This window comes from Brachyistius frenatus, unplaced genomic scaffold (assembly GCF_029030835.1).
Source record: "Brachyistius frenatus isolate BFR_SWC_R1_liver_20210118 unplaced genomic scaffold, ASM2903083v1 Contig_74, whole genome shotgun sequence".
NCBI lineage: Eukaryota > Metazoa > Chordata > Actinopteri > Embiotocidae > Brachyistius > Brachyistius frenatus.
Genome location: NW_027210673.1, coordinates 1,931,518 through 1,958,833, shown reverse-complemented (window position 1 = coordinate 1,958,833; position 27,316 = coordinate 1,931,518). Strand labels below are relative to the sequence as shown.

General features: G+C 40.8%; 5 protein-coding genes and 6 non-coding genes across 13 annotated transcripts; 2 read left to right on the top strand and 9 right to left on the bottom strand.

Annotated features, from left to right (window-relative positions):
* The first annotated feature begins 526 nt into the window (after positions 1–526).
* Positions 527–10,577, top strand: map2k1 (mitogen-activated protein kinase kinase 1). The gene is made up of 11 exons (XM_069708322.1): positions 527–812; positions 6,756–6,966; positions 7,401–7,547; positions 7,744–7,821; positions 7,978–8,029; positions 8,916–9,040; positions 9,211–9,418; positions 9,595–9,659; positions 9,797–9,855; positions 9,978–10,023; positions 10,101–10,577. Exons 1-11 carry the CDS (start codon positions 730–732, stop codon positions 10,212–10,214), a joined length of 1,188 nt encoding a protein of 395 aa, XP_069564423.1. The 5' UTR covers positions 527–729; the 3' UTR covers positions 10,215–10,577.
* A 28-nt stretch (positions 10,578–10,605) lies between these two features.
* On the bottom strand, positions 10,606–11,575 carry LOC138626448 (large ribosomal subunit protein uL4-like; the record flags this gene model as incomplete). Its single annotated transcript, XM_069708096.1, has 4 exons — positions 10,606–10,728; positions 10,819–10,939; positions 11,120–11,203; positions 11,406–11,575. Coding segments are annotated over 4 exons (447 nt in total), but the record flags the coding sequence as incomplete, so codon positions are not given.
* LOC138626586 (small nucleolar RNA SNORD18) lies at positions 11,010–11,076 on the bottom strand. The gene has a single exon (XR_011311301.1). It is a non-coding gene; the product is annotated as a small nucleolar RNA SNORD18 (small nucleolar RNA).
* On the bottom strand, positions 11,281–11,351 carry LOC138626588 (small nucleolar RNA SNORD18). The gene has a single exon (XR_011311303.1). It is a non-coding gene; the product is annotated as a small nucleolar RNA SNORD18 (small nucleolar RNA).
* A 725-nt stretch (positions 11,576–12,300) lies between the features above and the next one.
* rpl4 (ribosomal protein L4) lies at positions 12,301–15,848 on the bottom strand. Its single transcript, XM_069708324.1, has 10 exons — positions 15,754–15,848; positions 14,978–15,149; positions 14,753–14,859; positions 14,374–14,512; positions 13,932–14,056; positions 13,397–13,526; positions 13,101–13,257; positions 12,815–12,898; positions 12,514–12,634; positions 12,301–12,423 (listed from the first exon to the last, which is right to left on the bottom strand). The coding sequence occupies exons 1-10, from the start codon at positions 15,754–15,756 to the stop codon at positions 12,352–12,354; spliced, it is 1,110 nt and encodes a 369-aa protein (XP_069564425.1). The 5' UTR covers positions 15,757–15,848; the 3' UTR covers positions 12,301–12,351.
* Positions 12,705–12,771, bottom strand: LOC138626583 (small nucleolar RNA SNORD18). Its single transcript, XR_011311298.1, has one exon. It is a non-coding gene; the product is annotated as a small nucleolar RNA SNORD18 (small nucleolar RNA).
* Positions 12,976–13,046, bottom strand: LOC138626587 (small nucleolar RNA SNORD18). Its single transcript, XR_011311302.1, has one exon. It is a non-coding gene; the product is annotated as a small nucleolar RNA SNORD18 (small nucleolar RNA).
* LOC138626589 (small nucleolar RNA SNORD16) lies at positions 14,140–14,239 on the bottom strand. The gene has a single exon (XR_011311304.1). It is a non-coding gene; the product is annotated as a small nucleolar RNA SNORD16 (small nucleolar RNA).
* On the bottom strand, positions 14,570–14,668 carry LOC138626584 (small nucleolar RNA SNORD16). The gene has a single exon (XR_011311299.1). It is a non-coding gene; the product is annotated as a small nucleolar RNA SNORD16 (small nucleolar RNA).
* A 577-nt stretch (positions 15,849–16,425) lies between the features above and the next one.
* zwilch (zwilch kinetochore protein) lies at positions 16,426–22,330 on the top strand. Its single transcript, XM_069708104.1, has 18 exons — positions 16,426–16,475; positions 16,646–16,688; positions 16,777–16,869; positions 17,396–17,532; positions 17,625–17,815; positions 17,942–18,021; positions 18,096–18,251; positions 18,384–18,455; positions 18,545–18,638; positions 18,729–18,781; positions 18,887–18,989; positions 19,080–19,159; positions 19,268–19,424; positions 19,571–19,599; positions 19,681–19,817; positions 19,972–20,067; positions 21,071–21,186; positions 21,279–22,330. Exons 1-18 carry the CDS (start codon positions 16,426–16,428, stop codon positions 21,365–21,367), a joined length of 1,776 nt encoding a protein of 591 aa, XP_069564205.1. The 3' UTR covers positions 21,368–22,330.
* Positions 22,331–22,436: 106 nt separating this feature from the next.
* On the bottom strand, positions 22,437–25,526 carry lctlb (lactase-like b). Of its 3 annotated transcripts, XM_069708309.1 has the most exons (9): positions 25,437–25,526; positions 25,219–25,314; positions 25,078–25,132; positions 24,841–25,002; positions 24,487–24,767; positions 24,235–24,361; positions 23,930–24,129; positions 23,718–23,781; positions 22,437–22,552 (listed from the first exon to the last, which is right to left on the bottom strand). In XM_069708309.1, the coding sequence occupies exons 1-9, from the start codon at positions 25,524–25,526 to the stop codon at positions 22,437–22,439; spliced, it is 1,191 nt and encodes a 396-aa protein (XP_069564410.1). The 3 variants fall into 3 exon arrangements, with proteins under 3 accessions (XP_069564410.1, XP_069564411.1, XP_069564412.1); XM_069708310.1 differs by lacking the exons at positions 23,718–23,781; positions 23,930–24,129; XM_069708311.1 differs by lacking the exons at positions 23,718–23,781; positions 23,930–24,129; positions 25,219–25,314.
* Between the last annotated feature and the right edge of the window lie 1,790 nt (positions 25,527–27,316).

The following is a 27,316-nucleotide window of genomic DNA, read 5'->3' as shown; positions in this document are numbered from 1 at the left end:
TCTACTCCCTTAGATTTCATATATGAATATGTTCTTTTTATGCTATTACATTTATTTGGCACCTGTACCATCTACTTTTCAGAATAAGATTACAAAAAATGCTTATAACGCGAATAGATCACACACACATTAAACCGTTGGTTCCCAACCCTTTTGACTTGACAAACATCATACTTTTTTTAAAAAGATTTTTATAGCCTACAGGGACGGAAGTGGACAATTCAGTACTATCTAGGCTACATGGTGTTTGAAAAGTTCTGCTCTTGCAGTGGGTAGTGAGCAAAAAGCGCCGAGCTACAATTTTTTTTTTTTTTTTCAGCCACTGATAAAGCTTTGCTATTTTAAATGAAGTGTGACTAAAATAAAACACCTAAATTGCTTATAAAAAAAATTCAGCCTGATCCCACCTCTGGTCTGAAAGAAACTGAACTGTATTTTGTTTACAACATACCAGCCTTCACCAGCAGAGGGAGAGCTGTAACAAGCCTAGCCATGCTGTCCGGAAGACCGATGTAAATATTTCTGTGACGTTTCATTCACATCCACCCGTTAAGAAGAATATCAGCTGTCTGCAGCTATTGACAGCACCGCGGTGTTTCTTCTCCTGTCAGTGTGTGTCGACCAACCCGAGAGTGTCTGTTTGATACCTGAGCTCTTTTGCTTTGGGCTTCCATCCATCCTGCTGTGCCTCCTGTTTTTTTCTACACCAGCCTGTTTCTTGTGTGTAATATGCAGAAGAGAAGGAAGCCAGAGCCGATCCAACTCAACCCGATCCCTGATGGAAACACTATTAACGGCACCGGAGCCACAGAGTGAGTGTCAATAATCCTCTGCTGCTGATCTTCAGATGGGTGATTGTGGTATATTGATACCAGCTCTCTGATCTAAAACCTAATATGTCAGGAGTCTTCGTGTGTGTGTGTGTGTGTGTGTGTGTGTGTGTGTGTGTGTGTGTGTGTGTGTGTGTGTGTGTGTGTGTGTGTGTGTGTGTGTGTGTGTGTGTGTGTGTGTGTGTGTGTGTGAGTGAACTCTGAGACTGTTCCAGGTGTGTGTGAGTCTCTGTGATCTCTGATCTCTGAGGTCTCTAGGGATACAACTAATGATCACTTTAATTATTGATTCATAGACTATATTGAATAATTAACATTTTGTTTTGTTTAAACTGTAAAAAAAAAAAAAATACAATAAAAATTTCCATCAAAGGTTCCCAGACCCAAAGGTAAATATCCTCTAAAAACTGATGTTATTTCACAATCTGCATACAATGATTATTTAGGAAACTATGGATTAAATAATTGTTTAGACTGCAAAATGCCAGAGAACAGTAAAGAAATAGCCCTTTACATCATCAAAATACACAAGAACCAAAAACACAAAGATATTTACTTCGCAGTGACATATAACAAAAACAAAATCCTCTTACTTGATTTGCTGGATTCAGCACATTTGGCACTTATAGATAATTACTTGAATTGTTAATGGTCAGGGGACTAATCAATAAATTCACTTATGGTTTTAGCACAAACCAGCGGCCAAAAAGGTTCAAAAATGATATAAACACAGAAAAACAGCAAATTCTCACTTTTCAGAAGCATTCACCAATCAGCTTTTTGTTTAATTGTTAAATGATTTAGGAATCAATAGCCAATCAATAATCTGTTTTTAATCAATAAACCAGTCAGTCCAAGCACTAAATATTTGGGCAGTTAAAGTTCTCATGATTTCAATGTATTTTCGTCAGTTTACTTATGCCAGAGCTGTAAATCACTCTCAGAAATTGTTCCAGTGCCTCCCATCATAACTGATCTAAACATCATTGTCTATGGATGAGCCGTTGCTCCGTTACTCCACTTTGTGAGGACAGTGATTGACCTTTGCAGGGAGGCAGCGTGTAGAGTAATATTTCTGTGTTGAAGTTCGATGTTGGCCTGCTCCCACCACCGTTTGACCGAACACTGTAATGGAGATCTAAAGTTGTTGTGACATCATGCTCGCTGGTTCTCAGTTCACAAAGAAAAGCCCTGTCAGTCCTGCAACAAGCTGGATCAGCTGAGATGAGAATTACATAACATGTCAACCATCATGAAGGCTGCTCTTCTTATGTGTTGTTCAGGGACAAAATGTATATTGTTTCATCATGAGATCATCTGAAGGCCATCTGTGCCTTTTTGTAATGAATTACTTGCACAAAACATCTTAACTCATAACATAATTTTGTAACATTTAATTTTGAATGAGGTCAGGTATATTCCATTTAAAGAGCTTTTGTATATTGGACTCATAAGAGTTATTATCTGATGTTTAAGGCATTAATATTTTTTTATAGGAACAGCATGCAAACAATGTTAAACAAATGAGTTTTGCCTCGGCTTTGTTCAGAAGAAGCTGTAGATGATGACATAATGTTTGGCGAGAGCTGGCCATATTCCTGCTGCTGCTGCTAGGTTACTACATGTAACTAAACTCCTTCAGCACCCACATAAAAAAGAAAAGAGGATAACATTTATTATAGTGACAAAGTTACAGCATTATAATGTAAATATTCTCTAATAATGAGCCTGTATGTTGTATGTGAGAGGCCACGGGTATTCTCAGAGACCAAATTTGTTCAAATCAGATGCAGCCAGATTCACTAGACCTGAGTCAGTATATTATACTTTATATATATGTATGCAATCTGTTTTTTCTTTGTATGGTCATTTTGAAGTTTAGAATTTCTGGTGTTGTTTAATTATACTGCATTTACTGACAGGTATTTCTGTTTTTTTGTCCACCCCACTTACATCGATGAGGCTCAAAAAGACAAACATCCATCTGTATAGTCCAATACAAAAGCACCACAAACTGCAGCATTCAAAATGATGCAACAGATGGATCAACTCTTCTCTGAAACAACGATAACTGAAGGAAGGAAGATTTACTCCAGTGAGTGTAGATTCATTTTAAAATTTCAGAATTGATGAGAATATGGTGGATATGTGAGAAATTAATGTCTAAACAATTTTCTGTTGACCGGAGCAATATGTATTAAAGTTATTTTTCATCATCCTGCTTCCAGTGTCCAGACTTATCAACCAGCCCGGATAAAAAGTAGATCATATTTATGCTGCTACCCAGCTTTATGTAAGAACCAGCAGGCATCTGAACTTGTAAGCGTTCTGGAGAAGTAGAGCAATGCTTTCCAAAAGTCAGACTGCTAAAATATCTCAAACTAAATTTGTTGTATTTCCTCATCCCCTTACTGTAGCTCTGCGAGGGCCTTAAGGGCCCAGCAGTAGAGGGGTTGTGTGTTTGTGGAGAGCTGAAACTTTGCCAAATCTTTACAGGCCAGTGGGAGGATTAAACTTGAAGAACCAGGCTATAATTGCTCCATGTGTGGTATACAATAGGATGGGTGAGTGTATAATCATACTATCATAAATGTGATGTAGCAGATAGGAGGAAGAGGGCTGTATGAATGCCCTCAAGATCAAACCAAGGAATAGTTTTCTTGGTGCACTTTGCCATGTCCAAATGTCTGTAAGTACTTTTTAGTACTTTTAAAGAGTAGCTCCACACTGGATGCACAAAACAAGGCTGCACAGCTGCACCATGTATATGCAGCGGTGATGTATTGTGTTTTATGGCGTCACAGTAGATCACAGGGATGTAGTGTGGTTGTGGAAAGATCATATTGTTAACTAGAGCTGCCGTGATTAATCGATTAATTGATTAGTTGATTGTCAGAAAATTAATTGCCAACTAGTTTTTATAATTAATTAATTGCTTTGATAAAAAAAAATATTTAAAACAATACTAACATTTTCTGGTTTCTTTAGTCCTCCATAATAATAAACTGAATATCTTTTATGTTGTTGACTGTACACAAAACAGAACATTTTAGGCTGCACATTGGACTTTGAGAAACACCGGTTGACATTTGTCACCATTTTCTGACATCATAAAGACCAAATAGTTAATCACCGATTTGAGAAAAAAATCAGCAGATTAATCATTTTTGAAAAACTGTGGTAGTTGCAGCACAGTTGTGCATTGAAGCTTTTTGTTTTCAAATCACGTGTCAAACAGACAAAAGCTCCCCACAGTGGTGCTTTATCTCCACAGGTGTCTCTTATTTTGGCTCATTAGACCTCTTCTCAGCTTACATCTCCATCAAAGCCCTTTTTTGCAGCAGATGTGTTGACTTTTCCCAGCAGAAAAAGCACAGGTGGAATTAATAACACTAATGATGGCTCTGTTCCTTTAAATGTTGCAGTGAGCCAAGACAGCGAACAAGCATGCACAATAACAGGACCTAAATGGAATCCAGGCATCGTTTATGGCTACACCTGTGTTTTTCCTGCTATGACAAGCATAGCTTGCCTGCTGTGAAAAAGGTCTGCTCTTATTGATGCACCGAGTGGGAAGCTTCAACCATTCAGCCTTTTTAACATCAGATATTCAGACTCGTCATAGTAGTAAAAAAAAACACAGGTGTTATTAACAACATTAACAATGACTTTGTTCTATTTTATAACCCAGTATGCAGTTATATTGAGCCTGCACATATAATACCAGAGCCCTAAATTTAGGCAGCTAAATTTACATCCATGATCTACCTGCTGTGTGTCTATTTATTTTGAAAATTTCATGTACAAACATGTTAAATATCAATAATTCCACACATCTAGTCTCAGTAATCAATCAATCAATATAGCTGAAACTGACAGGTTTTTTTTTTTTTTAACAGAAATGGAGAAAAAGGTTCATGTTTCAATAAACACATTAGCACATTATTTGGGGTCCTTTGTACCAGGACACAGGATCATCGGATGCCGCGGTATAATAATCATGTGTATATTTATGTTTGTTATTTTAGAATGAGCTCTTCATATCTACACAGGGAGCAATTCTTCTTCCTTGGAGCCCAGCATGTTGCATCGCCATGTTTCTACAGTAGACCAGAAGGGACAAACCAAACTCTGGCTTTAGAGAGGCACTTTCATGTTATTGGCGACTTTTACGGCCGTAGATTCCCTTAGAGGCTTGAGATGGGAGGGTGAGGCGAGGGGTGTTCATTTGGTTGCAATCTGCAACCTCACCACTAGATGCTACTAAGTCCTTCACACTGCTCTTTTTAACTATTAGTCACAAAAAAAAGAGTCAAAAAAGGCAATAAACAAATGATGATTTTTTTTTTCACAGACTTATATGACTCAAACGATGATATTGATTGTGTAATGCTCCTGTTTTCTGATAGTGACTCCATCGTGCAATTTTAACTCTACTGTGATCCATATTATAGATTTGGGGGGGGAAACGGCAGATTAGCAATAGTGTAAAATGTTTTTAACAAAAGTATGTGGGCCTTACAAGAGCTGCTTCTTGATTTGATTTGATTTTATGTTTCATAGAATTTTGGTTTTACCGCACTGCAATTATACGAAATAAAAAAATCGAAATAACTAGATGAATACCTGAAGTCACAAACCCAAACCTGATACAGCTCCTCTGATAAATGTGTGTATTACGAGCATATCTTTGAACACATATTCTTTCCTGTGGTTTACAGCAAGCTGTATTTTGTTTCTTACGTACAAGTTCCACTGGATGTCCTTGGACATTGCGTGGATGGAGCACAAAAGGCCAGCGTCGTGCTCACTTCCTCCGGCACCTGGTGGTGGTGGTGGTGGTGGGGGGGGTGCAGTCCGTAGCTACTGTAGTCCCTCCCACATATTGTGTGGAGTGTTTCAGGCTGCTCCTCTTCTCAGTATCTCCAGCCCCCTCCACCTCCAGCTCTTGTCGATAAAACCGCCCACGCCACCCACAGCCAGCTCAAACTCACCACCTCGTCTCCATGGATATGCAGGCCTGCTGTCAAAAATTTAAAAAAAACACTTAACCCTCTCATTGCTGTGCGGTGCTGTGTAGAGAGAGGAGGACACTGCCCTGCTCTTTGCTGTACAAAGACTTTAAAAGAAAACACAATGAGACCATCTTTTCACCATATGCATATTATAATGCAAATATGGCAGACTAGCTCTTAAAATTGAGAAAATTACTATGCCTTAGTAGGTGCAAACACAAGAAATGTCCTTCAGGTCAATTCATGCATGCTTTTCTTTGATTCATTGATCACTTGCAGCATAAAAAAATGCAAATATTTACAACTAATGTAACATCCTCAGACAAGCTGTTTTATGATCTCTACGGTTGTAATGACATTATAGCTCACTGGTCTTCATATCACCTATTCTTGTTTGACAAAAGCTTAGATTGGATTTATGGGCAGCGAGGACAGTGTTTTGACACAGTGGAGTGGGAGGTCAAGGAGCAGCAGGTCAGCAAAGTTCACAACACAATTTACTTCTCAAAGAAATGCATTGCCATGACAACAGAGCCAGGGGAGCACCGTCAGCACTCAGAGGAACTTGGAGCTTCCTCACTCTAGGATCTGGAAAAGAACGTTGACACACACCCGACAACCCTTTCTGTGTTCCTGCTGGCCTTTTGGTTGATTGTCATTGTTTTTAGAGGCAGGTGCAGCAGTGGCTGTCACACACCAAGCTCTGCCTTATCTCTAAGGATGTTATAGCTGCAGTAGATCTGGATGCACAGTGGACCGCCTCATGTCTCCCGAGGAGGACAGCTGTTAGTTTAGTAAAGAACATCTGCAAAAGTTCCATCTGAATGGACTCGAGTACCTTTTTATTCATGGTAAAATACACTAATAATAATCATTTCTCTCTGTCTTTCTTTTTCCGACTCTTCATAAGAACGAACTTGGAGGCACTACAGAAAAAACTAGAGGAGCTTGAGTTGGATGAGCAGCAGCGGAAACGCCTGGAGGCCTTTCTGACACAGAAGCAGAAGGTGGGAGAGCTGAAGGACGATGACTTTGAGAAGATCTGTGAGCTCGGTGCCGGCAACGGAGGAGTTGTCTTCAAGGTCTCCCACCGCCCCTCTGGTCTGATTATGGCGAGGAAGGTAAGCTGCAGCCCAGATGGCTGCCTGTACAACATTAGTGGAGACGCTGTAAAAACTTCACGAAGCCACTTAGGTTAAATTGTATCTAGTAGGAATGTGTGTATTGAAATAGTTCATCACAGATTTGTCATAGTGGAGTTTTGGTCACAGACAGGGATTCATGCGTTCGACTGTTTTAGAGAGTTTGGAGTAAAACGTGCCTTATTTTCCAGTATTTGTGCACAACCTCAAATGTGGCTTACTGGGACAACAAAGTGCTATTGTTAGATATCCGCAGCTGAAAAGTAAAAAAAAAAATGCTAACCAAAACATGCACCCTTATTAAAATATTTATGTTCTTGTATGTAAGTGCATGCACAAAGGAAGTTTGTATATTGTCTATAACATCGATCTTCTGTGTGATAAATAAAAAGCTGTGGTCTCCTGTGTTCCAGCTGATCCATCTGGAGATTAAACCCGCAATCAGGAACCAGATCATTAGGGAGCTGCAGGTGCTACATGAGTGTAACTCCCCATACATTGTGGGCTTCTATGGGGCTTTTTACAGCGACGGAGAAATCAGCATCTGCATGGAGCATATGGTACAATTCTTCAACGTCATGCCTGCCAGTGTTTGTCCGCAACATTCACTCTGAATATCACTTTTACAGACTGTACTGGTTGTTGTTTTTTTCTTCTATGTACAGCCTCAGTGGTATGAAAACAAACTGATTTCATTTCTAAAATTATATTTTGAATCGGGAAGCTCTCCATGTTTGCCTTCCTTTCTGGTTGTAGGATGGCGGCTCCCTGGACCAGTCGCTTAAGAAAGCAGGCAAGATCCCAGAGCAGATCCTTGGCAAAGTCAGCATCGCTGTGGGTAGCTTTAACACCTCTCCCACCTATTTTATGCTCTCAGAGCTATATTCGATGCACACAAAACTGGGTTCATAACTGATGAATTCCGTTTATTTTGCTGTACCAAATAATCTGTGTCCTTACTGTGCTCATATGCAGTATTTGTCTTCACAGGTCATTAAAGGGCTTTCCTACCTGCGGGAGAAGCACAAGATCATGCACAGAGGTCAATCGCTATTTCAGTTACTACATTTTGTCAAAATCAAATATAATTTGTCCCTTTCACAAGACTTTTAAACACATAAATACCTGCGATTAGTTACTGTGCACTTAAAGCCCCGATCCACTTAATGTGTTGTAGTCATTGTTACTTTTCTTCGATGTTTGAGTTTCTTTGTGCAGAATGATGAATGCTCAGACTCCGATAGTAGCGGGGAGGAGAAAAAACATATCAGACACAAATTATTATTTACAGCTGAGTATCTTTTATGCAGTATCTTTATATTTCACATTATGTATTAAAACATTTATCCGGTACCCATATTATGTACACTGGAGCTTGTTTTGCTCTCTGTAATCATTCATGTCTGTCATATCTTGTCCTGTTTCCTTTTCCCTTCACAGTGTCTCATTGTTGACCTGAAATGGAACAAAAATAGGGACATTTGTGAAAGACATCTATTTGTTTTTGCTAAATCAGACAGCTGATATTAGCTTTTGAAATTTTGAAATTATTTTTGCAGAAAACAGGCCTTTGTCCCCGGTCTCATTTGGATGCGATCTATTACTGGCCAGTACAACCGAGGGAGTGATTACAACGAGTAAAAGATGCCACAATGTCCATGAAGTACCTACTGCTTTAAGACTGACTTGAAAAATTGTGAACATGTACTTTAATAACAATGTTTGTGTAAATAACTTGAGACAGAATATTGATCTTACTTTAAATCGTTGTTGCTCACTCCGTGTTGTACAAATGAAGAAAGTAAGGAAATGTTGAAGCAGACAAGCACCAACAGGAAAACACGCCCGCAGCACTTTCTTCTGTGCTGCTTCTCTGTTAAACACTTGCCCACTTGTGCTCTCCTAAACATGACGTGTCCTTCTTTCAGATGTCAAGCCTTCTAACATCCTAGTGAATTCCCGTGGTGAGATTAAGCTGTGTGACTTTGGAGTGAGCGGACAGCTCATAGACTCCATGGCCAACTCCTTTGTGGGCACTCGCTCTTACATGTCTGTGAGTTGAAGTGGACACAATCGTCCTCTCATGCAGTACTCAATTTAACATGAGGTTTTTGGGATTCTACGTTAATTACAGTCTCAGATTTACGTTTTAAAGGAACAAGATCTTTTTTTATCTAAACTTTTATAATAGTATGAGTAAAAGCTGTGATGTTTGTCATGCAGCCGGAGCGTTTGCAGGGCACCCACTACTCTGTTCAGTCGGACATCTGGAGCATGGGTCTGTCCCTGGTTGAAATGGCCATTGGACGCTTTCCTATTCCACCACCTGATTCTAAGGAGCTGGAACAGATCTTTGGCTTCCCAATGGAAGGAGAGGCAGCCTCCAGCGAGTCCTCCCCAAAGCCACGGCCCCCTGGGCGACCCGGCAGCTGTAAGTCTGAGATGGCACTGATTCATCCTGCGACTCTGCAGGGAAGCTTTTTTCATTATGGCAGCTTTAATCTTTTGAATTAAATAAAAATAAGTGTTGTCCTGAAAACCATTGGACCGTAAACTGATGTGTGATGAGCAAGGGCACAAGATGCTGATTTTTGTTTTATTCCACAGCATTTGGCCCAGACAGCAGACCTCCAATGGCTATTTTTGAGCTGCTTGATTACATTGTCAATGAGGTGAGTTTGCCCACTACATTCACATATTATGACACAATGATCAAACAGATAACTCTCGTACATTATACTAATGCCTCTGGCTGAAATTTGAAGTCACATTTCACCAAATCATTGCTAACTGAACTTCTAAATTTTAGCCTCCACCAAAGCTGCCCGGGATATTTAGCCCTGAATTCCAAGACTTTGTGAATAAATGGTATGTAACAAATGTTTTATTAAAATTTAGTGGCATGAAAAATTCACACCTGTGTATCACAATCTGCCACCTAGTGGTGTGTTTGCAAACTACACATTCTAAGCTGTTTGTTTCCTTTGCAGTTTGATTAAGAATCCTGCAGAGAGAGCAGACTTGAAACAGTTGATGGTAAGTTCACACGTATCAGTTATTGCATCTTCTAAATTATTCATCTGTAACCATCTTAAGCTTTCCTTTTTTTCCAGGTGCATCCTTTTATCAAACAGTCTGAGGCAGAGGAGGTTGACTTTGCTGGCTGGCTGTGCAGCACCATTGGACTCAGTCAGCCCGTGACGCCCACCCACAGTACCACAATGTGAGTCCTGTCGTCTACAACAAAGTCCATATCACAAGGTCCTCTAATGACAGATTTGTATTATTAGTTAAAATGTATGTTTATATCGAGTGCGCAATTAGGTTCAAAAGTTGTGCATTCAATAGTTGTATCTTTACGTGTACAAACCTACATGCCAAGGGAAATTATGTATCAAACAGTTCTTTGGGCTCCCTTGCAGGCCTGCTGGAAAAAGCCATCTTTTTCTAATGATCAAATTATTGAATCATGACAAATGCTGCTCAACCTGTGTGCTTGATATTCCTCTTTACCCCGGGGTCCTTACTGCGCAAACAGTTTTCAATCTTTGTTAGAGCTTATGTGAAATAAATTTGTCTTGTGAATTAAAGGTCTGAATGACTGGTCTGACTCGAGCATCTGAAACAACTGATTTATTCATCACTGAACTGCAGTCTGCGTGTACAGATTTATGCCTTGGGTTTGGCAGGTGCTCCCTTCTTTCCAGGCCTCTTCTTGGGTTTCAGCATCTTGGCCTTGATCTATGGAGACCAAACGAGAGCTGAAAGTCATCATCATCAACAATGAAGTGTGCATGTTTTACCCCCATCTTTAACTGTTAAGGTTCTTACTGTAGGGTCATGCTGGAGGATGGCATGACGTCTCGCTGTCTTGGCGTAGGGGTTCAGCTTGAGCATTATCTTTAAGTTCTTCAGAGGATTCTTCTTCAGCACTCTGCGGTTGATCTTCTTGCTGTAATAACAATATAACCGTTAATAATGTGAACTTCTGCTAAACCGTAGCTTTAATGATAAACTTTCTGCATCTCAGAACTTCCATTATTATCAGGGTTCAGAAACACGGACCTGAAGTGGAAATCATCATAGTAGACGAGCTAAAACAAGCTTAAGAACTACAGTGAAAGGTGCTTACTTGGGTGCACGGAGCGCTTTCTGGATCACCTCGCTCTTCAGGATCCTGCTCAGGTCTGTGTTTGTCATCTTGTGCATTGGCAGGCTGAAACGGGAAGCAGCAAGAATTAAAGTCTCATGCATGAACACACAACAGCAGAAACTTGAGTCTTTGTCTTGATCAAACTCAGAACTTCTATAAATATCACATAGTTCAAAAACACGGACCATGAAGTGGAAGCTCATCACTGCGGTGCACATTAACAACACATTGTTCTACAGAGCACATGCTCCTTAATACTACTCACTTGTAGTCGATCTTCAGGGAGGCAGATTTACGCCAGGTGCCGTACAGCTCATCCAGCTTCCGGAAAGCACTCTCGGTCCAGATGCAGAAGCGTCCAACGTGACCACCGGGAGCGAGCCGCAGGAGGTTCAGTTTGTCTAAAGAGGCGAGTTTGCCCACTGCATTCACACATTATGACACAATGATCAAACGGATGACTTGTACATTATACTAATGCCTCTGGCTGAAATTTGACACATTTCACCAAATCTGTCCGGGATATTTAGCCCCGAATTCAAAGACTTTGTGAATAAATGGTATGTAACAAATGTGTTTTGTTCAAATTTAGTGGCATGAAAAACTCACCTGTGTATCACAATCTGCCACCTAGTGGTGTGTTTGCAAACTACACATTCTAAGCTGTTTTGTTTCCTTTGCAGTTTGATTAAGAATCCTGCAGAGAGAGCAGACTTGAAACAGTTGATGGTAAGTTCACACGTATCAGTTATTGCATCTTCTAAATTATTCATCTGTAACCATCTTAAACTTTCCTTTTTTTCCAGGTGCATCCTTTTATCAAACAGTCTGAGGCAGAGGAGGTTGACTTTGCTGGCTGGCTGTGCAGCACCATTGGACTCAGTCAGCCCGTGACGCCCACCCACAGTACCACAATGTGAGTCCTGTCGTCTACAACAAAGTCCATATCACAAGGTCCTCTAATGACAGATTTGTATTATTAGTTAAAATGTATGTTTATATCGAGTGCGCAATTAGGTTCAAAAGTTGTGCATTCAATAGTTGTATCTTTACGTGTACAAACCCTACATACCAAGGGAAATTTCAATCTTTGTTAGAGCTTATGTGAAATAAATTTGTCTTGTGAATTAAAGGTCTGAATGACTGGTCTGACTCGAGCATCTGAAACAACTGATTTATTCATCACTGAACTGCAGTCTGCGTGTACAGATTTATGCCTTGGGTTTGGCAGGTGTTCCCTTCTTTCCAGGCCTCTTCTTGGGTTTCAGCATCTTGGCCTTGATCTATGGAGACCAAACAAGAGCTGAAAGTCATCATCATCAACAATGAAGTGTGCATGTTTTACCCCCATCTTTAACTGTTAAGGTTCTTACTGTAGGGTCATGCTGGAGGATGGCATGACGTCTCGCTGTCTTGGCGTAGGGGTTCAGCTTGAGCATTATCTTTAAGTTCTTCAGAGGATTCTTCTTCAGCACTCTGCGGTTGATCTTCTTGCTGTAATAACAATATAACCGTTAATAATGTGAACTTCTGCTAAACCGTAGCTTTAATGATAAACTTTCTGCATCTCAGAACTTCCATTATTATCAGGGTTCAGAAACACGGACCTGAAGTGGAAATCATCATAGTAGACGAGCTAAAACAAGCTTAAGAACTACAGTGAAAGGTGCTTACTTGGGTGCACGGAGCGCTTTCTGGATCACCTCGCTCTTCAGGATCCTGCTCAGGTCTGTGTTTGTCATCTTGTGCATTGGCAGGCTGAAACGGGAAGCAGCAAGAATTAAAGTCTCATGCATGAACACACAACAGCAGAAACTTGAGTCTTTGTCTTGATCAAACTCAGAACTTCTATAAATATCACATAGTTCAAAAACACGGACCATGAAGTGGAAGCTCATCACTGCGGTGCACATTAACAACACATTGTTCTACAGAGCACATGCTCCTTAATACTACTCACTTGTAGTCGATCTTCAGGGAGGCAGATTTACGCCAGGTGCCGTACAGCTCATCCAGCTTCCGGAAAGCACTCTCGGTCCAGATGCAGAAGCGGCCAACGTGACCACCGGGAGCGAGCCGCAGGAGGTTCAGTTTGTTCACGTTCTGCAGAGTGATCCCTGCATAATACAGCACAATAATTTAACATTGATAGGTTCAGGGGATTAGCTTTAACTTGGGTGGATTGAGATGGATTTGAAGGCCTGATATCCATCTACGTCACATAATAATGAATCCTACATTTAAACAGTAATTCACCTGGGATATTTCTGAAGGCTTTGGTTAAACCGGCGTCTTGGTTGTAGACGATGCATGGCCCTCTGCGCTGTATCCGTCTGCGATTTCTCATTTTACCCTTACCAGCACGCATGCGCTGAGAGGCGTAGACCTAAAAACAGAACTTGTTAATGCATTATGCCATTAAAAAAAAAAAAAAAAACATCAACCCCAAGATGTCTAATATGCTAAACGTAAGCTTTTAGCACAGGCAATAATATTTTGGGTTTACATCTTTTGGGTGAGTGAAACAGTGTATAAAAACCACTACAAATCATATAATCTTCATACAATATGAAAATAAACACCAAACTTGCACAAGTTAAAGTCAGCACTTTAACTCATTTAGTGTTTTCATGGTCTAAAGACAGAAAATATTGTACGCTGTAAAGCTTACAGGGCAAAATTGTGATACTTGGCTATTTACATAAAACGAATTACACTTTTAATCCCCATAAAAAATGGACAATAACAAGAATTTACATTTTGCCCAGTTTGAGGGTGCACTTTAATTTACCTTCTTGATGTCGTTCCAGGCTTTAAGCTTCTTCAGCAGGAGCACTGCCTCCTTGGTCTTCTTGTATCCCTCAACTTTGTCTTCAACCACCAGTGGGACCTCAGGGATTTCCTCAATGCGGTGTCCTAACAGACAAGACCGCCATGTCAATCATATCTACACACATTCTTGATGTGACTTTTCAAGGTTACACAATGTTACCAGAGCTTGCTCAGAAATCAATATACATCAATACTCTGTGACAGCTTAGAGACAGCAGGCAACTGTCACTGTTCACAGGTTCAGACGCAAATTACACCATCATAGCAAGTGAAATGTCGGGCAGTCAAACAAGTGTGGTAATTATACAAATATTTTATTCTAATGATACATTTCTAAAAAAAAGACTTTTTAAACCCACTTTTGTCCTTTAAAAAAAAAAAAAAAAAAAAGGGGGCCTCACCTTTGGACAGCACCAGTGCAGGAATGGCAGAGGCAGCCAGGGCAGAGCAGATGGCATAGCGTTTCTGGGGAGTGTTTATCCTGCGGTGCCAGCGGCGCCAGGTCTTAGTGGGGGCAAACATGCGACCACCACGACACATCTAGACCAAAGTCAAGGATGTTTCACATTGACTGAAGTAACATAAGTGGTTAAAACTTGCTCAGACTCAATGGTCATCAGCCATCTGTGCCAGCATATGACAGTAGGCATTCCGTCACTGGTCACAGAGTCAGACGCAAATTACACCATCATAGCAAGACTACGTGTGAAGTTAACTTTGACAGGTGGAAATAATTTATAAAATCTTCAATTTTGATCCCCCACCCCAAAAAAAAGATACATTTCCAAAAGCACCCTGGCCCGAGCGGTGAGTACCACCACCTCTCACACGAGGGATACGGGCCACGGCTCTTCCTGTGCCCCAGGACTCGGCACTGGTCTGGTGACCTGGAAAACAACACCCGCAATTACAAACCCGAAAATCGGAGACGATACACATGGGATGCGTGACCACAAACTCAAATCACTACCTTAAAAGCTATTCAAATCATGAAAGCAAACTCACCTGCCAGTTCACTGACTGCATATGGCTGGCGGCTGTTCTTGCGCATGTTGGTGTGCACAAAATTTACAACATCAGGGCGAATTGGGGCCTTGAACACGGCAGGCATGACCACATTTTTGCCTGAGGACTCTCCTTTTTCGGAGTACACCGAGATGAGAGGTCGGGCACACGCCTGAGGAAGGAAGACAGAAAGGACATAACATTTTCAGAGAAATACATAACGACGAATTGGGATACGAGAACGTATTAAGTTTTCATTCCCCTTGAAATCTCTCGTCGCATCTGACTAAGTCACAACTACTATTTCAGCTCACGTTTACGTGGCATTACCAAACTACCTGTGAAATAGTCGATCACGAAAATTCCGGCTTTCGGCCTTGCTTTAGCTCGTTTATGCTAACATGACTTAGCAAGGCCGTCTTTACGTCCACTTGATCCTTCGTTATAAACGAGTGCGGCCCCATTAAAAACACACAAATAAGAGCCCCATGTTAGAATTGAAGTCCACTGTGAGCAAAAACGCAGCGTCCATTAGATTACACGACATGTTATGTTGAGCTGCCGCTGAAGCGACAGTCACACGTGTAACTCGGGCTAGCGCAAAATGGCTCCTCGTGTTAGCTCTGCTAGCCGGGAAGCATTCACACTCATTAAAACAGGCTTTTCAAAGACACACAAAAAAACAACTCCGTACTTATATGTTAAGTGCAGACAAAGGTATTAAAACCTCACGTATAACATAACACCCTAACAGTGATATGTCGGTTAATCCTCACCATTTTCGGTAATAAGTCTTCGGCTCGCCGGGAACGAAGATCCTCACGTTGTGGCGGCCACAGCGAAAAAGGACGAGACGACTCACCCGAAACGATTTATGCTTCCGCCTCAACGCGCACCACTTCCGTCCAGAACTTACTTCAGACAAGTCCTGCTCTTAACTTCGAAGAAGGGAGCGCGATAAAAAAAAAAAAAACACGATTAAATGTAATGATAGTCAATTTGAAAGGTGTAATTAAAATTCCCGTTACTTTAAAAAAAAACAAAAAAACTTTAAAGTTTGTTGCTGCAGCTGGGACTATTTCTTTACTCTTTTTGATGGCGCAGGATTTACGTAAAGACCGGACTACTTTCTTTCTTAACATTTTTTTTTAAATTAAATATTATTTAATTTATTTAAAAGTGTTTCCTTTTATACGCGCGAGTGCACTTTTCGTTCACGTTCGTCTTTAATAATTCATTTATTTCACATAAATTCATTCATTTCATATAAATGAATGGCGCCGTGGGATGACGTCACAGTAGGAGTGAGCGCGCGACAGTCAAAATACCAACAGCAGCCCAAACCCAAAGTTTAATTAGTCTGTTAACGTTAAACCCCTTTAAGTTCTTCGGTATAGTTTGTCTACGTCCTTTGCCCTGTAACAGGAGACCAGCACCATAATCCAGCGATGGGTCTAAAGGTGATATCTAGTGCCGAGGAGTTTTTAAATTTGCTCCGGTGAGTTTTTGAAAAGCGTCTCTTAACTTGGCGCTCGCTCGTTTAGCGAACATCAAGTTAATGGTGGAGCAGGAAGAATATTTATCTGTCTTTAATCTCGTGGCTTCAATCACTGAGAAACACTTAACTCACTAAAGTGAGCTTCATCTCTGTCGTGTTGTTGGTTCCAGATCTTTTCAAGATGAGGAAAGCAGTAATTCGTGTGCATATGAGGTACGTTTACTTTCCCTACAGTTATCAAATCACAAGTTCAGATGCACCGTCTGTCTTTGTTATATTAATGACATCATTTGGGTTCCAGGAGGACATCCAAATATCGAAGCTGAGAGGAGACACCATTTCTGCTGTGAATATGTACTGTGCCAACCAAACAGTCTTCGTCTGTGAAAAAACTGTAAGTAATGTCAACGACTCATTAAACAGGATGTCTGTGAGCTCCACACGTATATAAACATACTGACTTGGTGAATGTTCTTCAGATACGTATTCAGATAGAGTTAGGTTAGGTTAGGTAGTTACTTTATTCATCCCCGAGGGGAATTTTTTTTCCGCTACAGCAGCATACAGGAAGCAATAAGATAATAATAGAATAATAGAAAGCAATAAAATAGCAGTACAAATATTAAATATAAAATATAAAATGCACAGTATATGCAGTATATACAGTACAGTATATATATCTATATATATATTATATACAAACAACCAAGAACACAGACAACAGTGTTATTGTTGTGTGATGGATTTTGCCAGAGGTGAGTTATTGTACAGTCTTATTGCGGTCATGTAATGGGAATATGTAAGTACAACATTCAGCGTACTGGCATAAATCCGAATTACTATGCACCAGCTTTGACTTTGAGTTGACTGGCTCGTCGCGTCTCCGGGCTGATGACTGGACCGTGTTTTGATTCCAATAGGTTCCAAAAATCAGTGACCTAGAGGATGAAGAAATGACTGAGACATCAAACTGTGCTGGAGATGATGATTCTGATGATGGTGCCAAAGTGCCCCTCACAGATCTGGGACCGCAGCCACTGCCAGTCACGAAAGCAAGGTGACTAATGCTGAGAAGTGTTAACATTTTATCCACATGAAGCACATGCTTAGCTGTGTATCTAATACAACACTGCGTTTCTCTCTGTATAGGCAGTTGCTGTCTTGGTACACATTAGCTCAAAATGCCGGCGGGTCAGCTTTGGACAGCACCCCTGCCTTACACCCTCTGTGGGTGCGATGTGACATGTCGGATCCTGCTGGAACAACCTGGTTTGGGGCTGAAACGGTCTGCTTGGGCAATAAAGTAACTGGTGTGAAATTGTTCTCCGTGACCTGCAAAGGTATGGCTCTAATGTTTCATTCAGCTTTGAAGAACCCGTCCCTGACACGTCACAAGTACACTAAATATTTGCTCGTTAATGATTCTCGAGTAAGTTTGGCTTTTCCCCTAATCTCGATGTTGTTAGGTTCAACAGTTGACAAAAGATCCCTCATAACCTTAGAGGACCTGAAACAAGAGCATAAAAAAAGGCATCACCAAACCTCGGTAAGTAAGCGTGCATCTTCTTGTAAAGTAAGTATGAAGAATGTGCATTCACTTACATCTGTCAATGCTTCCAGACGGGGATTAAAGGCAGTGCCAGGTTCAACTTGTTTGGCTCCACTGTTGTTGAAAACACCACCATTGAGTCACAGAGTAGCGTGACAGCGGATTTCAAATGGAGCCATGTGGAGAGTATCCTTGAGATCCCACCCCTGTCCTCTACAGCAACCCTCGTGAGCAGCAATTATTTATAATATTATTCTCCTCTACCATAAAATAATTACTTTGTATGTGTCTAAGGTGAATTTTGAGAATAAAAGTAGATTTTGCCAAAACTGATTTGCTTAAACTTTTTCCACATGCAGAATATCAAAATTGCCAGCGGAGACATGAGGAGTCCAATGTTTGAGATATACAGAGAGCTAGAGTTTCTTCAGGTTAGTGTTTCACTGTAATCTGAGACGACTGTCGGTGACAATTAATACTCAAAGAAATAACTAAATATATCAGATTCCTGTTATTTCAGACTCTTGCTGATGGTTTGAAAACTGGTGAGACTGAATGGATGGAACCATTGGAAAGCATGTCAGCTGTAAATCTGACCAAGGCTTACCTCAAAGGTATGTGCATTGTTACATCAAAACTCCTTGAAGATGATCCAATACCGTCAGGTAGTTCAAAATGAATGTGCCTTTTTATTCTTCTGTCAGAGCTTCACAAGTCTCCACAAACGCTACGTGATCACGCTGCAAAAACAGCTGAGGTATTGATAGTAATAAAAGCACCAGCCTTTTCACAAATGCATTAATTTCAGAAAACACGTAGGTTTCTTGGGTCTTCATCCGTTTTTCTCTGTCTTTTCTAAAAGACAACAAAGCTGAACCCTGAGACAGACACTACCATTTTCAACTCTTTTTTGGAAAGAGGCGATTTGGATTTTGTGGAGCAGCTGTGGGTTCGGATGAGAAAAAGTGAGTCATTTTCTCCGTCAAGGAAACTAGAATTCATTTCATTTAGTGTGGAAAAACAGACAGTGGCAACCATTTTTCTCTCTTTTACAGGCATTACTTCATATCAGGACATTGGAGACTGTCTGAAGTTGGTCACTGAAGCTCTACGATTCGGTGACATCAAACCCTGGGTATGAAATGATGCAGCTTCTAAAAATGTGTTTATTGCAGACAAAAGAATGGATGTTTGTGAATGTGATGGGTATTTTTTTTTTTTCGTTTTGCTTCACTTCCCCCAGATTCACAGAGACAGCAGCAGCTCCCTCAGCAAGCTCATTCTGCAGTCCTACCACCAGCAGATCGATCATGTGTCTCTGACAGGTGTCACCCCTGTCAACATGCTGCTCGAAATGGGTCTGGACAAAATGAGAAAAGATTATATTAACTACCTTATTGGTAACCTTTTAATGATTCCTCTGAAGCTCTGCCTGTTACACATGATTATGTTTGTGTTGTAGTGTAACGCATGACCCCATATCAATCAAGCCAGAATTTTCCCTGGACGTTAAACTATTTGCAATCTTTGTTTGTTTGATTCTCAGGTGAACAGTTGACAACTCTAAACCACTTGGTAAGCCAAACACCATTTGATTGGCTAATATTTTCAAATATCTGTCAACAAAGTGCTGAGTTTGAGTAATTTGCTCCACAGTGTTATTACCTGAGCACTGAGGTTGATCTGCAGGAGCAAGTGACCCGACTCAGAAAGCTGCACCATCTGCTGGAAATAATTGTGACCTGCAGTACATTCCTGGGTTTGCCTTACGACCGGCTCTTCCTTCTCACACAGTAAAACATGTGTGTGTGTGTGTGTGTGTGTGTGTGTGTGTGTGTGTGTGTGTGTGTGTGTGTGTGTGTGTGTGTGTGTGTGTGAAATTCTCCCTCCTCAAGCTGACAGTGAAGTAGATAATTTGATATCTTTTTGTCCTTTCCTTTGTCATAGATCCTGTTTACAGCACTACAAAACATCCCCCTATGATGAGGAGCATGAATTCAAACTGCAGATCAAACCTGCCCTGATCAGCCATTTCTACCAGAAGTAAGGAATGCAGCCCGTCGTGCGTCCGATTCATTATGTCCAAAGAAAAAGTGCAAGTGAAACGGAGATATTTGTCCTTCTGTTCATGTTTGAACACAAACTTGTAAAGTGTTCAAGCCAAGACGTATGAAATGGATGAAGCCGAAGATAATGGATTTCACCTCTCCCCACTAAAATTTGATTTTACTTGAGAAATCAAATCCATTGGGTTTTTGTGTTTTCAGAAAATGCACATTTGCAATAGTTTGCACCTCACATTAAGTCATTTGACAGAAGATGTACTCCGTTGTGCCCATGAGGTTTGTTGTGCTCAGTATTGTGAGGAACTGTGTGTCACACGGTTTTCTAACATGGTCACATATCTGTGCCGTCTTCCAAATATGGCAGAAGTGATTCAGACCCACCAATCTTCTCAGTGGGTTTTTCAGTGTACTCACAACAAGAATTAGTGCCGCCCTGTTGTGTTCAGTTTTGCATTCAAATGTATTCAACCTTTCTGAGTACACAACAGTGTGTATACACTAAACATTTTTGGATGAATGAATTCTTTTAATAAGTTAGATTTATATGAGTGAAATAATCACATTGATGATGAAAATGTTTCATGTAATCTGTCTTGAGTTTGACGATTTTATTTGTGGTACAGTTGTATCATGATTCTTCAACCCTTTTCTAATATTGCTTATTATTGAATTACTAGTATGTAAGGCTAGTATGTATTGTTGCACAATGCAGATTATCTTTTGGGAAACAGGTAAAGAGGCTGTCACAAACACAAAGAGAAGGAATCCTTTCATTAGACCAAAAAAGGCAGTGGTTTAACACAAGATTTCCAAGGACTTAAAGGGCCTTAAAACTTTTGATGCCAACTGTATTTGCTGTTGTCATTGAATATCGTGTGTGTGTGTGTGTGTGTGTGTGTGTGTGTGTGTGTGTGTGTGTGTGTGTGTGTGTGTGTGTGTGTGTGTGTGTGTGTGTGTGTGTGTGTGTGTGTGTTGCACAGAGAGCATCCCATAATGTGGGGGGTTGAGGTGTCCAGTGGCCATGGTCCTCGTGAGGTCAGGACATCCTACCAGCTCAGTGAAAGACCACTGGTTGATCACGTGATCTTTGAAACAGGTGATCTTTCTGCACTGCTTCAAATATACAAGTAGTAAAAAACCTGAGTAAAGTAAAGTACAAATAATATGTTTCTTTAATTGTTTTTTTAGATTACCCGAATGAAACGGTGAACGGTGACAGTGAAGATCCTGCTTTCTTCTCCGCCATGGTGTGCTGCAGCCTCGTCAACTTTGCATGAACTTACAAAGGGACCAACGAGGTGTTGTCATATTTGATATTTTCATAAGCAATTCACGTATTTTGTTTTTTTAAATACAAGGTAAACAAGCCAAAACCCTACAGTGACCACTGTGGTTTTCTGTTGAAGCTGCTTTTGTCTCCCTCTTCTGCCAGTGAAAGTAATTATATAAAACCTTGTTGACATTTGCTTACATCATAGGCTGCGCTCTAGCCTACTTCGTTGCTATTGTTGTGTCTGTGAAAAGGTGGATGAATTGTTTTGAGTGTCACAGCCCCACAAAATGACTCGTGTCACCATTAGAGTTTGATCCATTTGGTCCTAAACCTGAGGTTGGCCAACTCGGCAGTTTCTAGTACGCATGCTCTGCCCATAGAACATGCCCAGTATGCATTCATCCAGCCAGTGCGGGGATGTCTCACCAGACACCAGATTTAACAACTCTACGCTGAGAGATTTATCTGGTGATTTCATCATCATCATCATCATCATCATCATCATCGTGTGAACTCATTTGGCAGGGCCTTGAATGTAACGGACATTCATTTATATGTAAAATTCTCACAGTATAGGTGTAATATATTATATTCTTGTTAAAATGTTTTGAGTGAACACATTTCAGTTCCTTGCATATGTTTGGATTTCCTTACCACATCTTTATTTATCACATTAGCTACTTAAGAAAGCAGTTGAAAGAAATTTTGAAGACATTTTGTGCCAAACAACTCAATATTATCCAAATGAAAACACAAAGTAAAGTTTTAGCTGTTTGCAATGGCAATATTCCACATCAGCATTTTAATAAGAAAGTCTAACATATTGCCGGGGTAGCCACACAGTTTCAGTGTCTGCTACTAAATTCATTATTATAGGCTAAACCAATGATTTTACAGCAAACACCGTAGGCACATCAAATTGTTGAAATCAGTAGTTATCTTTGAATTCAGTTCAAATAATGTATTTATGTTCACACATAATCCATTAAAGAAATGATGCACTTACAAAATGTGTGCGTGTATGTGTGCACGGGTTGTGTGTTTATGTTTGTGAGTGTAAACAGTCACACTTTCTAGTTCCGCCTCCGCAGCAGGAACATGAGAAAGATGGCACTGAGCAAAATAGAGAGTGTGCACACAGTGGGAACAACGATCTCAGTTACCATCTCCATGTGGCTGGTCAAAGGGTCTGCAAAACAAACACACACACACACACACACACACACACATGGACACTCTCATTAAAAAATTCACTAACATTGCTGTATGGTCCAGACACTGCTTGTGAAGCGAGTAATGATGCTCAAGCACAGCACTCAAAGGGTTAATATTTTTCCTTAAATCATATTTTATCTGATTCATAGTGAGCACGAGGAATTCCTTACCATGTATAAGTCTTAGAATATTGGCAGCAGTACTCCGCTGTTCCTCTAATAAAAGAAGAGAAAGTACTCAGAGTTGATGAACGGCACTTTAACCCTTTGAGAACTGCATGCAACTACTGGGGAATATTTCAGAAAGCAGCAGTTGTAGCAAAAGCTAGATGAATATAAAAATCCAATCTTCTGAAAATGTATTTATTATTACCAGCCATCAACATGTGTGGCAGAACCTCATGTTGAAGTTTTGATTTCTAAATTCAATTGACATATATTACAGACATTTTTCACTGGTATAATATTTTCTGGTTTCATTTATAAGCCTGCTTTGTGAAATACCCTGTGAGCAAAAGTCCACTGATGTGCTTTATGCTTATTGAGTTTTTGTTGAAGCTGCTGTGAAATCAGAAGGGCTGTTCTTGCAAATTAGATTTAAGCACGCTGGTAAAACTTCAGATGAATGAAGAAGTTGTTTTACACGGTCTACGAGGAGTACCAGCTTGTTTTGAAAGCGGGCGTTAGTGATGAACTGCAGAGGCCTAACGCTGTTAGTCAGTTTTGAAACCACACAATCACAAAGCAACAAAACAAATAAATCACATCAATAGGAGACATGTACCCTTAAGTTCTAAACTTCATCATGCACTGGCCAAACCTTTGGCATTGCTGCATGTTCCTTGGATTTTCTTCTAGCTGGAGGGGCAAACAAAGAAGATATCTCAGATATTCTGTAATCAGGTTTTGTATTTCCGCTGTTCTTCTTACAACTAATAATTTGTGTGTTCTGTGGTGCTTGAAGGACAGAAACACATAGTCAAGTCAAATTATAATCATTATTTTGCATTGACTGTTTTTTGTAATTTTTTTTATTTTTTTTTATAATATTTGGCTCAGAATCTTTATTTGTTTACCCCAGCTAGTTGTTCACCTCTTATCACTGACAAACATGATCGGGGATGTTCTGGACAAACTGACCTGCAGCTAGGAGCTGGTTGCTAGAAGAGCAGGTCTCAACAGCCTTCCTCCTCCAGTTTTCAACCTGTGGAGGTTCACAACACGGTCACATGGGGGCACAGTGCAGCTTAAACCAACACCTGAACGTCTTCGTTAAAAGTAAATGTGGGTACCTGCACATCTGTAAATGCCCAATTAAAACCCCTTCAGCGAGGCAGGTCTTTGTCTCTCACCTCTCTTTGATTGGGAAATCCATTGGAGCTGATGATGCGTTTGTAGAACTGAACAGAGGCTTTGGGATAGCGAGGCTTGTTCTTGTTCCTGAAGTCCACAAAGTACAAGCCAAATCTCTCCGAGTACCCTTCATCCCACTCAAACTTGTCCAGCAGGGACCAGGCAGTGTAGCCCCTCACGTTGACGCCATCTTTGATAGCTGAGCGACACAGAGAACAGAGAGCTTCAAATCTGCAGAGATGTGATCAGATTTTTGAATGCCTTTTCATTTAATTTTTCGTACAACACTTGTGAGCACATTCACCTTTTAGCATCTCATTGATGTAGTCTTTGTAATATTGTATCCTCCAGTCATCACACAGCTCTGTGCACAACATCTTCTCAGAGACTCCGTTCTCCGTCACATAAATCATTGGGTTTCCATACTGAGTCTAGATGGGGGACAAATCAATATGGTGTGCAATGAGTTGCTGTTAAACTCGCGGTTGCAGTTGCAGTGTGTCACGATCATTTCAGGTGGAGCACAAATGGCAGCAAGTGCGCTCGGCTGTGTCACCTTAACAAAATTGAGCAGGCGTCTGAAACCCCAGGGCACAGAGTAGAGCCACTCTGATCCAGGGTCCGGCCACCGCGGGTCAACCAGCTCAGCCAGGTCACGGTCACTGAAGTAGCTGCTGCTGCTGCTGCGGCCTGACGGGTGGTTCTTTTGGGTGATGTAGCGGGTGGTGAAATGGCCGATGCCGAGGAAGTCGCAGGTCCCCTTTATGTAGCTCTTTTCTTGGGGTGAAAATGTGGGCAGTCGAGATGTCCCGAGGCCCTGTTGGACACTCTTCCTTCCTGAAGAGTGGAGAACGGTTAATTCCCCAATGACGACAGCCCTTCGGGATTAAATGTTTACAATTTAACTTACCAATAAAGTCTTTCATTACTTGAGGGTAGTCCCCATGAAAGACAGGTGTGGCAAACCAGCCCAGGTAGAACTGGACATATCTCTCAGCTGCTTCAATGTCTTTCTGGTTGCTGATGTCCACGGGCTCTCCCCAGTCCCCCGACAGAGAGATGCCAACCAGACCTGCAGGTTTGAACAACTACTCTCAACACTCACAGACACATCGCGTGTTCATTTCCCAACTTTAATCTCATTTACCTTTTTGTTTTCCCCTCCACTGTGTATCATAAGTGTGCCATACTTTAGCATGCGCCTATGAAAAAAAAAGAGAGATTTACATTTTAGTTCAAAGTGTTCACCAATTTAATGTGGTTTTGAATATGTATTGCAGTGTCATACCTTAATAATGTGATGTGCAGCTCTGTATGCTCCTGTTCCTTGCAGCCTCAGTCCAGGAGCGTGTTCACCTGTCTCATAGCCTTCAACTGCCATAGACTGCAGTGCATTAAAGACAATATATATAACTTTCAGTACAGGTGGAGACTGGAATATGTTTGTACTAACTATGTGTTTAAAATTGTACACAGGGAAGTATTGGATATTTATTGAGGACATACCCATGGATTGTTGAAAGTGATCCAGTATTTTATTCTGTTGCCAAATCTTTCAAAGCACAGGTTAGCAAATTCATTGAAATGATTGACCATGCTTATATTCTGCCATCCACCGTATTTCTCTTGTAAGACCTAGAAAAGCAAAGAAAGACCTAGAAAAGGTATCGGGGTTAAAGTTGGGGATGGTTTATATATTCTGCATACCAACCTGCGGAAGATCCCAGTGATACAGAGTGACAATGGGAGTGATTTTGTTCTCCAGTAGGTGGTCAATCAGTTGATTGTAGTACTGTATTCCTTTTTCGTTGATATGGTCAGCTGAAAATGGTTTTAGAGTGCAGATAACGCTTAATAAATGAAATCACGTGTGACAGTTCAGCTCCAAAAGGCTTGAATTAACAGCAGCCACTCACACTTTACACCAGTGGGGATGAGTCTGGGCCACGAGATGGAGAAGCGATAGTGGTTAAGCTTCAGCTCCTTCATCAGAGAAACATCATCCTGTGCAAAACACATGTCCACACACAGTGGAGTGAAATATTTAGCTTTCTCTCTGCCCCGACCCAACCGCTGTTCTCGCTCTCTCTCAGGACGCATCACACCTGATCACCCCACCTTGACTTTGTAGTAGCCCTCACAGGAAGAGTCACCAGTGTCATTTAGTTGGATTCTGCCTTTCTTATGGCTGAACACGTCCCAGATGCTCAGTCCTTTTCCATCTTTGTCCCAGGCTCCTTCTGTTTGATAGGCTGAACTTCCGGCACCCCACGAAAATCCTAAAAAAAAAAATACAACATTGGCAATAATCCCTCAACTCTGAGTTACATGACCAGCAGCGCTTAAAGTACAACAAATACTGCTACTCGATATAAAAGCATTAAAAGTGCATTCATCCCACTGAACTAAAGAACAAATTGTGTGTACCAGCTGGAAAAGTGCCATAATAGAAGGAGCCGTGGTCGTTCTTTGTCCAGTCGTAGTCCTCAGCCGCAGACAGACACAGCACCAACACAAGCACATGGCACACGCTCGCTGCACAGCGGGGCAGCATGGTACTCCTGAGCCTGCAGCACAGTCACGGTCTCCTTCTGCTCCAGTCCCTCACTGATGTCTGAACACACACACAAGAACCGCAGCCACACTCAATCAAACAGGTTTAGAGCTAATAAATGCGAGCAAACCTATCTTTCCAACAAAAAAAACAAAAAAAATAAATTGAATTTTGTAATAGAAGAAAACTTAATATAATCACAATACACTGTCATCAAGCAGTCTGGAACCATCCAATGTGATGGACTATGGGGGGAGGGGGGTGGGGGGTCCCACGTCCCTAATGCAAAGTCAAATGCCCCTTTTCAAACTCAATGAAGTGTGAGCTCATCTCGCTGAGGCAGACAGATCCCATACAAACGATGGTTTCACCTCTGTAAGCAAAGCTAATGTTAGAGAGGTTGATATATTTACAGTGCACAATTACATGACAATGGATGAACCCTGTCACACAAACAGACCGATATGAATATGAGAACCTCGTCACTTGACAATTGTAAGTATATTTATGCCATTTATATTTTTAGTTGTTTACAACTTAAAAGAAAATTCCCTGTGAAAAATGTCCATTCCAGGTGTATCATATCACATTTCAGTCTGATATAACCAGTGGTAATCAGTGGGGCGCATAGTATTATAACATTATAGAAAATAGAAGACTTTGCATGTTAAGTGTGTACATTTTAAATCAAACAATTATGGTAAGAGCATAAATATATAACCTGAAAACTATAATATGCCTGCAAATATATATATATATACATTTTACACACTTCTAGCCATGCTGTTTACCCAAAATAGTATTTTCTTACTTGAGCATTTTTCAGTTGTTC

Excerpts from the sequence above, each read along its gene's own strand:
- rpl4 (XM_069708324.1), bottom strand. Across the intron at positions 14,860-14,977 it reads TGCAGTCAGTGAACTGGCAG|GTCACCAGACCAGTGCCGAG; the intron begins GTGAGTTTGCTT and ends GTTGTTTTCCAG. Across the intron at positions 13,527-13,931 it reads CCTGGAACGACATCAAGAAG|GTCTACGCCTCTCAGCGCAT; the intron begins GTAAATTAAAGT and ends TTCTGTTTTTAG.
- lctlb (XM_069708309.1), bottom strand. The coding sequence starts at position 25,526 with ATGGTCAATCATTTCAATGAATTTGCTAACCTGTGCTTTGAAAGATTT. Across the intron at positions 25,133-25,218 it reads CTGCACATCACATTATTAAG|GCGCATGCTAAAGTATGGCA; the intron begins GTATGACACTGC and ends TTTTTTTCATAG. Across the intron at positions 24,130-24,234 it reads CATCAATGAGATGCTAAAAG|CTATCAAAGATGGCGTCAAC; the intron begins GTGAATGTGCTC and ends TGTGTCGCTCAG.
- map2k1 (XM_069708322.1), top strand. The coding sequence starts at position 730 with ATGCAGAAGAGAAGGAAGCCAGAGCCGATCCAACTCAACCCGATCCCT. Across the intron at positions 8,030-8,915 it reads GCACAAGATCATGCACAGAG|ATGTCAAGCCTTCTAACATC; the intron begins GTCAATCGCTAT and ends TCCTTCTTTCAG. Across the intron at positions 9,856-9,977 it reads CAAGACTTTGTGAATAAATG|TTTGATTAAGAATCCTGCAG; the intron begins GTATGTAACAAA and ends TTTCCTTTGCAG.
- zwilch (XM_069708104.1), top strand. The coding sequence starts at position 16,426 with ATGGGTCTAAAGGTGATATCTAGTGCCGAGGAGTTTTTAAATTTGCTC. Across the intron at positions 17,816-17,941 it reads GTTCTCCGTGACCTGCAAAG|GTTCAACAGTTGACAAAAGA; the intron begins GTATGGCTCTAA and ends CGATGTTGTTAG. Across the intron at positions 19,600-19,680 it reads TGACAACTCTAAACCACTTG|TGTTATTACCTGAGCACTGA; the intron begins GTAAGCCAAACA and ends TTTGCTCCACAG.